At 41.4% G+C, this 13109-nt stretch overlaps 1 protein-coding gene across 1 annotated transcript in view; it reads left to right on the top strand.

The window, feature by feature from the left end:
- Positions 1 to 1987: 1987 nt before the first annotated feature.
- Positions 1988 to 13109, top strand: part of LOC111028126 (nuclear hormone receptor E75-like) — a 36160-nt gene continuing 25038 nt past the window's right edge. Inside the window, exon 1 of the mRNA XM_022306663.1 lies at positions 1988 to 2975. Within this exon, the coding sequence (XP_022162355.1) occupies positions 2471 to 2975 (505 nt within the window). The 5' untranslated portion in view covers positions 1988 to 2470. The remainder of the gene's footprint in view (positions 2976 to 13109) is intronic.

Raw genomic sequence — 13109 nt, 5'->3', positions numbered from 1 at the left:
GCCGATTAGGCACACTATAATATTATATAACTTTGTTATTTAATTATTTATATTAAATTTATTTTAATAACTTTTCCGAATGATTATCGTGTACACCCGAGTCCCCCGACGGCCGACAACGCAGAAAGTACGAATGCCGTCACTTGTCGGTTTCCAAGAATATTTTACTATTTGAGTTGGATAGTTGGTAACTGGTAAGTATAGTGATGTAAAATTAGAAATAATTACGGAAATAATCTTTTCGGAGAATATTCCTTTCCATACTTTATAATAAATAATTACAATATAATATCCAAGTGAATATTGGTGTATTAAGAATTTAGGCTAATAATAGGTTTTCATAAAAGTCTCATAATGAATAATATTATTATTATTATAACACAACGTATGGGCAAAGGCGTATTTAGGGTGGCTTGGGGATTAGCCCCCCTAGTTTCATCCGTTGCCTTACAAGTTTTTTTTTATCATACTTTAGTTTGAAATAATAATTATCAGGCTTTGTATTTCTGATATAATTCTGCCCCCCCCCCCCCCAAGACAAATTTCAACCTATGCTTATGGGGTCATGATTTATGAGTAAAGTTAAGAGTAAAAATCCTCGGGGACGATTATTTACCCAAACTAATCATGTTTTTATCGATAACACACGTCAGATACGAAGATGTCTATTCGAAAACCGTTTACTTCAGGTACGCGAGACAGACGTTCTACAACACAGTATTTCGATATTTCACTTTTTTTCTGACGTATATAAACACTTTCGTAGGTCGGTCATAAACTTATAACTCACAATGTGCCCATAACGATGATGTAGCAAATCGCCTTGATAGATAATGTAACAAGCATAGTGTGGTAAAGTAATAATACACCTAAATACCTAATGCCATATTATCATGTCCGCGGGAGAAGAAAATCGAAAGGAAATTCTAGTCGCCGCGGCAACACGTCCTACCGAAAACACGAACGTGGGTCAGTCATCGTCACCTATTTTTGTGTGATGCACTATTATTCATAATTAATAATTATGTTGTATTTTAGATTTCCAGGACAATATTATATTATTATATTATCATGTCATACCGGAAAAAAAACATGACGTGGAGCGGGACGTTTAATATTATTAAGAGACACGAGAGCCGTAATAAGTCAAGACTGCTGGGGGAGGGGGAGGCGATTAAATTACTTTGGAGGACCAAGTTCGTCGAGGAGGTGGAAGCGGGGCGGTGGTAGGAGTGGGTGGCGTTGGAGGTGTCAGTGGAGGATGTAAACCGATTGCCAAGTTCACGAGTGCGCCCGCACCACGTATGCGTGTGTGTGTGTGTGTGTGTGTGTGTGTGTGTGGACTGTGGAGTATATTTTTATTATTATGATCGTGCTTTATCGTGCCGTATTATATTCAAGGGGAGGGGATCGGACGACCGTGTGGGTAAACGCTCGCGAGCACCGAGGTAGCGGATGCGGCGGCGGCGGCGGCGTTTGTGACGAAGGGAAAAAGTGTGTGTCGGCGCGTAGAGCGCAAGCGCGCATCGGTGGCGGCGGTGGCCCGCCGTTCCCCTCGCGCCCCCGCACGACCCGCTCGGCCGTCGGTCAGGGTTCAGAAGCCTTTTCAAGGACAAGGCCACGGGCGGCAGCGGCGGCCGGTGCGCGGAGCACACAGCCGGCCTGGTAAGGCGGCGGCGGTGGCCATGGCTGGCGGGTCGTGGTCTAGCGCGGGTCGGGGTCTAGCACAGCGCGGGCGCGCACACACATACACCAACACCAAGGTACACGGAATACACGCACACGTAGAATGGCAACCGGCGGCGGGGCCTACTAACCAACACGACGCGGCCCCCGTACAGTGTACACATGCACGACCGGCTCGCACGCACGCACACTATGACGCACGCACGCACACCACGACGCACGCACACACGCACGCACACGGTGTAGCGAGAGCGCGCCGCCGCCGCGCACATCGGGGAGACACCACTGCCGCAACACGCGCTCACTTTCATTCCCGGTCCGCCAGCGGTAGCAGCACGCCGCGTGCGTTCCGACGACTAATTTACTTACGACGATTGTACGAGAGTACACACGGTGCAGTGTGCGCGCGCGAAGTGTGTTGTTTTGTATTTCGTTTTTTCGTTTTTTCCAATTTTTTTTTTTTTTATACCATCGTTCCCGGGTTTTTCGCCCTCAATCATCCGTCCGTCCGTCTGTTTACCTCTGTCGTCCACCGCAGCGAGTACGTACACGTATGCCGTCGTCCGTTGAACACCGTCCACTAGTGCGTCGTGCAGTGCGAATCGCGATGATACAATTATATGATTATCGTGGCAATAATCTTTTCGTGTTCTGATAATATATATCATATCATCGTGTGCGAGTTTGGGTTTTTTAATTTGCGTACTCTTTTTGTTTTGTCGAATTTTTCGGTCTCGTTTTTTTTTTACGCTCGTCTTACACCACCCCCGCTGGAACCGTCGAAATGCAGTTGTCTCAAGTCGTCACCAGCTCGGGCGTACTGATGCACGTGTACAGCGCCGAAAGACACCAACAGCAGCAACAGCAGCAGCAGCAACAGCAACAACAGCCGTCGCAACAGCAGCAACACGGTGGTGACTTTCGCGTACCGCAATCGCCAGGCGTCGTGTCGTCTTCGACAGGTAGCGGTGGAGTACCGTCTCCGCCCGCGCAGCACCATCACCTTCAGCTGCAGCTGCAACAACAACAACAACAACAACAACAACAACAACAACAACAACAACAACAACAACAACAACAACAACAGCAACAACAACAACAGCAGCAGCAACGCTGTTCGCTGCCACCGGCCCCGCCGTCGTCTTCAGCGGCTACGATGCGCCCACCCGCGGCCCCGGGCCCCCGGTGCAAGCCGGTCCCGTCGGCAGCCACCCTGACGATCAAGACGGAGTACAGCCGAAGCCCTCCGATGCTCTCCGAGGAACCGACAAGCTCCATACCGGACTTAGGTAAATACCTAAATATAATGATTTATTGTTATCTCCCTTATTATTACTTAAGAAAAATTAAAATTTAGTATATTGATATTAAGCAACACTCGCGTTCGTCGTCATCCAAGTATAATGTTTTTTGTCTGCAAAATGCATTTCGGTGCAATACCCGTGTACTATACACGTGCGGTTCGAAATTGTGCTAATCGTTACAACGCGGTCGTCGCCCTGTCACGGAGAGGTATTTAGAGTGAAAGTGGCGCCGCGCCGGTGAAAGATCTGAAAGGGAAACGATGGTTTTCGGTGGACAGGTGAAGGTTTTGCTTTCGTTTTCACGCGCGCCGAAAATACTCCCAAGATACCGTCAAACCATATTATTATGGATGTACCTTATACATAGGCTGGACGCTCGTGTTTTCCTCGGTTTCAGTCGTGTAATTAATATTATTATGTATTTTTCCCAAACGTGTATTATCTATTAAGTATAATCGTTTGTTGAAGATTTGTCTAATCGAAAATCGAAAACGTTTTGGGAAACCTTTTTTTTTATTCTGGCCCACGGTTATTACCATGTAATAAGTACGTTAATACTCATTGTCATTACCTACGTTGTGTTTCAAGTGCTATTACATTTTATTTCGTCAGGGTCATACGTTAATTTAAACTTGAACTTCGACAACTACTGTTCGCTTGGTTAACGTTTTTTTCCCTATAATACTTTATCGGCAAATAGCGTCATCGAGGTCGCGCGCGATTGCGACTTGGCACTATACATCTATTTTTACATAACTACTGGTATATTATTAATTTATTATAGTCCGGAAAAATACACGTGTCCTACATAATAATAGTATAATACATACCTAGTATAATATCACACGAATGTCCGGCCACCCAAAAGAACATTCCCGAGAATTTATATCGAATAATTCGTGTGATAAATATTTTCAATAATGACACTGGGTCCACGTGTGTATAACAGATAAAATTATGTCATGTTTTCGTAATTAAAATAACAACGACAACGTGTGTTTTGAAACCCACTGATGAAAAGTGTCGCGATCGCGTCTAGACCGGCAAAAATTGCACACACGTTCATCGCGACCTTAACCGTGGTTTGGGCGGGGAACCACCGCACAACGCTAGTCGGCGGCGGCATTATTCGCAACGTCGTGAGAATATTGCTACCACACGGCTTGCTATGATTATTATTAACTTTTCGTTTGTTATTGTTATGACGGTAATTTTTTTTCTCCATCAAACACTGTCTTTCAATTTTTCGTTTTAGAAATCGTGTTTTTGAATTTCTTTTAAACATATACCTTAATGCTCGACTGCTCTTGTGAATTTGATTATATTTTCATTTCATCGCTAGCAACATCTCTTCTGACCTTCCGACATAACTAATTATTTTATAATTAAGTATTAACATTAAATCTTGGACCGGAAGACCCCTAAAACATTTAATTGACACGTTCGCTTTGTAACCTAAACTCTGCTCCAATGGTCCATCAACTGGGTAACTGCAGTCTGCTGGTTAAAATTATAATTTAATATATTAATAGGTGTAATATTTATTAATTTAGTATTGAGAAATGCCCGTATTTAATGATATTTCTGACCCTTAAATACGAATTACGAGCTTTGTATAATGTCTATTATAGCAATATCTAATTATCAATAATTTCGTATTAAATATGATTTTACAAATTGCCTCAAAAATAATCAATGTGATAGTAATGTATCTGTAAACGATAATTAATTTATTATACGTATAAAGTTATAAATTAATTTAATTTGTAGTGTACTAGGTAGCTATAATTTGATGTACCATGAGAATTATTAGTCGAGAAAGTAATGAGATGTGACCTCGTGGCTCGTAGTGCAAGAAAAAGAATTAAAATACATTTTCAAAAATAAAAATGAAAGGATCCTAAATTCTTTAAGAGCCGCGTGCACCCACAGATGTCAGTACCACTTTCACTTCAGTAGCTTCTTCGATATTCGTTTTGTATCTTATATTAATATGTATAATCGCGTGTTTAGCCCGTGGCCGTTTTCCTCACGTACGAGAAGCCATAATAATTTGTTGATATTGTTTGTCGCAGTAATTCAGAATAGCTAATATTAATTGTAGCCTATAATGTATGTTTAGTACAACGTTTGAAGTGTGCCATCTATTAAAATACCGTGTTGTTAAAATTCTATTTCTACCGATTTTAATATATAATCAATGAATTTACAACATTTAAACGATAGGTAGTGGTGCGTGTTTACAATCATAACTTGTCTGATAACGATTTAATCAGTTTAAATTTTAAATATTGTTTCTATTAGAAACGTAACATATGTATTGTATACCTATCTGTAGTCTTACGTTTCATATTATTTAATGTTGTTTATACTCTGTGTACAATACACTGTAAGTTACTTTGTAGCACGGAGATAATAATATGATTTAATTTGTTCGACCTTAATATTGACACGAGATAAAACGTACGCACACTATCTTTAATACTATATTATGTATGATGGAATTCGGGCGGCGAGGTGGCGTTGTCGTTTGCGGAATAGGATAAGACGACGATGATGATAGACTAATTTTTATTTTTTCCGGGCGCTCGAGTAAATATAGAAATATGTACTGGAAATCGTTTTTAGTTTTAGTCAGATTTTCAGGTCAATAATTCGTGCAGCGCACAATTACGTCTTGTATAATAAATATATTTATATATACAGATGTAAATATATAGTAAAACCCTGACGAATCGCAATCGGTCTCAGCGTGTACATAGTTTCCGGTGGTAAAACGAGTTGGTCGTTACCACAGAAAAAAAACAACAACAAACAGCGTTCGTTGTAGATACACTTCTACTAACCCGGAGCAACAGGAATGTTTTTTTTGCGTCGTACTAAATACATAAAAACGCTGTTTATCGCGCAATGCTACGTCAGGTACGTCATTCGCGTGGATCGGAGTTGGTTAGGTTGTATAATGTACATATTATTATATATGTGTGTGCAATAGGCAAGGGTAAAAATATTATTACACAGTAGGTAAGCACGTGGAGAGGGAAGTCCAATGATCTACGAAGGACAGTGAACCATCCGCCGCCGGCTGCAGCGGTGCAGGCGGCGGCGCGGCGACGGCTGCGGTATAATAATAATATAATATAAGGTCAATGTTTGCGCGTTGCGTGCGCCGCCGAACTTGGCCACGACGGTAGTCACACGGTACACATATTAATGCGGACGGCCGGGTGGTTACGTCACCCGCCCCCGCCGTCGACGACGAAATGGCGAGGGATGTTTTCTCTCTCTTCCATTCTCAATATTATATTATTTTGTTCAGGTGTGCCGACGCCGCTACAGCGGGCACAATAGTGTATATTGTATATTATATAATATAATATATTATTATGTATAGTAATAATAATATGTTACATTATATTATTGTTATATACATTCGTTCGTTGCGTTATACACCCGATTTCCATCTGCTGGGAGTGGAGGGGTGCGCGCAAAAAACATCAGGTGCGAAACGACATGGTATTTGTACTTGTATATATGTGTGTATAGATAATATATTTATATATATATATATATATATGCTGCATTTATATAGGCGAGTATGCACACCCGCAACCCTTTCGATCTCCAAAAATGGGGTTGCGTTCGTGTGCGTGTGCGCGCGCTTGTCTATAAACACCCTGCGGGTGCGTTTTCGTCCGAAGGGCGTCTCCTCGGGGTTTCACTTTTTTTCCCCTCTGTCTTTCATTCGGGAAGCGACTCTTCTTTATATTATTATTATCATACGCACGCAGTCGTTGCTTCGCAGCCGGTACCACATCACTGTGACGACAGACGTATTATTGCGTGTATACATAATATGATAATATAATACAATAATAAAATGTTCTCAAGTATAATAGTAAGCATGTAGAAAACGAAAACGCTTTCCGCGGTCATAAAACCACGGGGGTCGACATTGAAATTTTTCGAGAGAAAAAAATGGTCAGTGACCTTCGTTAAGGGTTCAAGAAAGGGAAACGTCTGGGGAGATTTCGGGTCCAAGGCTGTTACACATATAAATTTAATAATATATGGCTTTGTTTTTTTTATTAACCTCTTAACCGGGCGAGCACCTAAACAGGTAAGTATCGTATAGTTTCACGGTCATCTCACGCCGGTATTGTTGCCCCGACAGAAGGTCGACCTCTCCGACGATGACGGCGATGATGACGACGTCTGCAGCGGCTGCGGAAGGTGAACGCAATATTGGTACCTAGTACGATTTTTTTTTTTTTGTGAAAGAGTAGAACACGAACAATCAACAACCATAATTATTATTTCATTATTCTCTTTACCTGAAATACGAAGGTCGCATACGTAGAACACATGTTATATGGTATTTTTCTTTTGCACCGCAGACGATAATGGCGAGAAAGGGTAAAAATCCGCGATAGGGTTGTAGACGGTGACGGTGGTGTCGGGAACGTCCCAATTGTTATTTATTTCTCCATCCGGCAGCTGTTGTGCAATACGTCGGCAACAACAATAATACACACACACACGCGGTGCTCGCCTACATTATATTTTCTTTTATCTCCCACAGCGTGGTCTATATAATATTATATCTTTACTCGACGAAATATTTCGCACATGTCCCCAAAAATAACCCGCGTGCATGTTTAACGTCGTGTATCCGTCAGAACTATTATATGCTTATAGCCAGCCCCCGCAACCTATGCCGCCGCGTACGTGTTGTATATATTATAACATATTTTATTATGCATGTGTGTATATCGCGCATTCCAAGAGCGTAAAGAGTTTAGATTTTTTAGGCCGTTCGCCGAGGGTGGAAGTAAATCGATAATCCACTTCGGTCTTCGTCGTATATGCAATAAATGTAGTACACATATCATACATAGCCATGCAGGTATATTATTATTATTTAATTCGGTCGATCGACCGGCGAACGCCTTGCGAGAGTCTAGCCTCGTATACATATATATTTTATTTTATCGTATGCGCGCCGCCATCGAGTGACTTTGAAACAGCAATGTATATATAACATTCACGGCCAAATCAATTGAACACCATCATTGGCAATCTAATGGAATAGATCTGGAGAAGGGGCACTCGATATATTATTTACTTGCCGCGCGGAGTGTGATTCGATTATAAGAATTAGAATTTTTAAAAAAAACGTATAAGTAACCTTGGTATAGATGAATATTGTATTATACGTCATAGATAAAACGGTCTTTGTATAATATTTCATTACGTTATAACTTATAATATACGTTTTTGGTGTTTCGACTGACTCGGTTCGGCGCCGCGGCGTGCGAGTCAACGCTCGAGTAGGTATTACACCCCGAGACACGGCCGTAGACACACCAAGATGACACACCCTGGTTTCCATAATAATGCGTGTTCGCTGTGTATAATACTTCCTTGGACGACTGCTGCAGTGGTCCCTATCTGCAACACAGCAATCATAAACGATTACTCTTTTATAGTTTATCATCTGTATTATTATACAGTCTCGTCAAATTTCATCAAATGTAATACAATATTGTGTTAAGCATTATATTATACTACAAAAATGTTCGGTTTAAACACGTGCCCATTCGACTTGAATAATTTTTGTCTGCGAAGAATCACTTGTAGTATACTACTAGTTGTTGTAGTAATAAAATGGTTTCGTAGTATTATTCAGTAATCCTGTCCCGCCATGTCGGCGTCGTCGTAAATGCAGTCTTCGCACCGGCGACGTATCGATTGCTCCTTATACGCGTATATAGTCTGCGCTTGGGGTGCGTCCCCGTACTATGGGTGTATGTATATATTGTGTATATATATATATACATAGCGGGCGCGTCTGGGAACCCTTAAAAATAAGTTCAGTGCGCGCGTTTAGGGACGGCGCGACGGCGACGGCTACGGGAGAGAGATGAGGGATAAAATAAAAATAGGGGTAGAGAAATAGCGAGACGAGAAAAGGGGTGTGGGTGCGTGGGTGCGTGCGTGCGTATATATAAAAAGCGCGCGCCAGGCCGTCGTCGTCGGAAGCGCGATGCAACCGGCTAAGTATAAGCTTATAGCGGGCGACCGCGGCGGTTTCGTCTGCATTGGCAGGTCCCCCGTCGCCGCGCAGTAAACAACCGTCTCGTGTCCATAGCAACGCCCCAGCCTGCTTGCGCGCGTATACACGCGCACACACAAGCGCGCGCGTATACACTCCCCCGCGTTATGTGTACGCACGCAGACCTTTGCAGTCATTCCGATGCAGCGTTGTTATTGTTGTTTATATATATATTTTTATATATTTTGTAGGCCTCCACCCTCGCGTATAGTGTGTTGGCGAAAAAAATATAATATCGTTTTCCAAGGCTTCCGTTGTCGCACGAGAAACCCGTCGTAAAAATGAAATTTATAAACGCTCGTCAAACGCACGGTTCTATAGACGCTCGTACTCGAATTTCCCTTGATGTAAACGCGTTGCCCCCGGCTCGCCCCCTCTCACACAAGTCTCCTGCCCACCCACTCGTCGGCGGACCGCATGAATTTTTTTATGCGGTCACGTTTCGCGCGCGCGGTTGTTGACCGCGCGTCACCGCTGCCACACCGCCGTCATCTACGTCCGGCGGCGGTGTACAGCAGTAGTTGTAGTGGTACGAGTCGCCGCTTAGTCGTCATGGTACGAGTCGGTGCAGTAGTGGGCGTTTTCCACTATGCAACACTATTATAGTATATTGTTATGATATTATTTTGTACTGTCTACGCTAAAGACGAAATTATTATTGTTGTTATTGTTATTATTATGTCATCCTTGCCGCGTAGGCGAGAATAGCTCAAATTTTTCGGACGAACCCAAGTCCCCCCCCCTATAGTATTGATTAAAAAACCGCGTGGTGTATAGCCCCACATCCTTATCTACAGTACAAATATCAATAACATCTACGACGTATAAATACGAATTATTATTTACAATTTTTTACAATTTTTACATGAATTATGTAATTTAGATTTTATATCTACTAAGCAAACAGAGTAGCTGACAAATACACATAGTTATTTTGCGGTAAAATATTTCACGGTTGAGTTGCATATTTGTCTCTTGTCATATTTCCTCCGGAAAATACAACAATTCTTATCGTCTGTATTTATATCACCTTTCAGAAACAAGTACTACATATATCTCAAAAACATAATATTAAATAATTATTCTTTTAATTAATTTTTATTGGGTTTAATTTTAAAATTGTAGTTAAAATTATATTTACTTATATACTTGATGAAGACTTGATTTAGGAAAACGTGGCAGTTTAGGTGGTTCTAATAGCCCCTCTCCCTAGCCCACAATATATGTACCAGTGATACTTTACGCTTTGCGAAGTTATTATTTGATAATCAAAGTGGATTTAAAACATATTTGTTGTTGTAAGACAATAGTGTTCAAACGAACCATTCGAAACTAATACAATTCGATGGCGCATCGTAATAATAATAAACGCTCTGCACCACTGCCCGCATATTCGTACGATATAGGTACGATATTATTATCGCGGAGACAGACGTTCGGTTTGTTTGGTGTTGAGTTTGAATAATTGACGATGTTCGGTGACGCGCATAATTTTATGGTTGTACATAATAATATAGGGGTAGCCCTTGAACTTGTTTCTCAAGGGCGCCGCCGCCGCCGTTGTGACCGTGGTTGTGGTAGTCGCCCTCAGCGGCCCCGTAGGGAAATGGATGCTCCACCGAACGCTTGTAATAAAAGTACACAGCCGACGGGGCTGGTGACGCACGAGGGTCGTCGCTCTGCAAGTGTCGTTGTCACTCAGGACACAGGGGTATTCAACATTTTTCGGCAATTTAAATGATTAACACTGTATTAAAATTATTACATATTATGTTTTGCTTGAAATGTGTTCTTGGATCCTTAAAGACAGGGTGGGCCGTGGATGGAAGCTCACCCCTGGCATGGCAGATGAAAATCGAACGCACTGCCGCAGGTTACGTCAAGGTTATTATTTTAATTTCTATCGTCTTTTCCCTGCCTCATATCTCCGATCTCCGAAACGCTTCTGTTGCCTATCGGTATTTTTTAAGGGACTATAAATGCAATATTTCAAACCGATTCTATTATTTGTCTGGTCGTAAAAATTAAATTCTAGTTTTGGTGTATAAATTCGATTATCGAAAGATAAAACGTAATATTATGTTTTTACCTGCGTCTGAAATTAGTATAATAATGATATAATAATAACTATTACTGTTCAACGAGTCGTTAGTGGTTTTTTTTCTGATGATAGCATGTAAACAGTTGCGGACTTGCGTGCGGTGGCGCGCTCTAGGTGCCAATTCAAAACTAGTAGCATGCGACTAAACGCCGAGTAGAGAGGCGCAATAACCGCGGAGGCCACTATGAGCGATTAAGCGTCTCGATCGTTTTGTTGATGTTTTTGATCAACAAATATTATTTTAATTCAACGTTTTAAATTTTCTACCGTCGTAGTCATCTCGCATGAAGAAAAGAATATTTATGGTTAAAATCTATTTTTTCGGAATGGCACCTAATCGCCGCCCGAATACTTGAACCTTGTACCTAGTGTACACATGCGAAATGCGTTGCCTACCCGGCACCGGTCCAGGCGCATGCGAACTACCGACGGATTTGATACTTAATAATATTATCATCAATCATCGCGATTGTTGTTCGTCGAATGTTTTTGTTTTTTCCGTTTTGGACACGTTAACAGAATATAAATATTGTAGTGCGCAATTCGATTACTTACATTTTAATTTGCAGCTTTTTTTTTTGTTTTTGTCCCACTTAAAATTTTTGCGACGCACGACAGCAGCGGCGGCGAGGTCGACAACCCGGCCATTGAATTCGTAACAATAATTATTATTATTATTATTATTATTATTATTATTATTATTATATTCGACTCGACGCGGGATGCCTACCGCCATATTATTTATTAACGCCGTGGAGTGTGTGTGTGTGTGTGTGTGCAGGTATCATGATATACGAATACAATATTATACGGTCTCAATAATCGCATTCAATAAAATCACATACGACCCGCGGCGGTATTAAATGCCTTTGTCCGGCAGCGGTATAGTTTATATAGGTCAATACACCGAGGCGGTGCGAGTCTTTGACCCGGTGGAGGGGCGTTGTAAAAACATTAAAAAAATGAAAAATACTTCATCGCATGTATGTATAGGCACACATAATATGTAACAAGAATGGGATAAGTATACAGTGACGGCGGCGGCGTCAGTCGGTTTATTACTGAACGCAAGTGTACCTATGTACAAATATTTTTATTATCTTTTTAAGGGTCTTCCACAGACTGTTCGGGGTCAGATGTGATTGACCCGAAATTACGCGTGAAGGACGACCGGTCTTCGTTTCACCCTCTCGCGCGGCGTTATTATCTCTTTATGATAATATTATATTATTATTATGTGTGTACGTTATAGGTATAAAGGTACATAAACGGTGCGTACTTATGTATAATATGTGTAATAATAATATAACACGTATAACGTGTGCCCTCCGTAACAAGGTCAAGTCGGCGGCGGCACGTATTTACTATATGTAGGACGAAAGGGTTGATTGAAAATAAAACGATTATCTTCGTCTTGTCGTCGACCGCCACGCCGCCGAGTCGTATATATTGGTAATAATATTTCCATTGTATGTGTGTGTCCATCGGCCGACCGGTCGGTGTCGGGCCTTTGTCGGTCGCCGACGTCTCGGTCCAGAAGGTCATCGGCAAATGGATATATTATATTGTTGTCAGTTTAGGAGTTATGGGCGGTTTGTTTTTTAAGAAAATCGAAAGGACCGTCCTCAGAAAAGGGAAATCGAACAACTTTGTCCATCCATATAATAAAATATATAATATATTGTACACGCGTAGGTACCTATAGTAATCATTATTATGTATATACTCCTTAACTGCAGTCGACCATTGTGGCCATCGGCGATCATTATATGTTTAAAACCAATTTGAACATAATATTATTGTGTGTATATGGTTCGAGTAATTTAATAATATAATAGTATATTAATATTATACTGATCATCTGTCAAGTTATTATTGTTATACGTGACGTAGCCGATAATTT

The sequence above is a fragment of the Myzus persicae genome, unplaced genomic scaffold (assembly GCF_001856785.1).
Source record: "Myzus persicae strain clone G006 unplaced genomic scaffold, MPER_G0061.0, whole genome shotgun sequence".
In the NCBI taxonomy this organism is placed as follows: Eukaryota; Metazoa; Arthropoda; class Insecta; order Hemiptera; family Aphididae; genus Myzus; species Myzus persicae.
The sequence above is the reverse complement of the archived record's forward strand: the minus strand, read 5'-3'. Positions and strand labels throughout refer to the sequence as shown.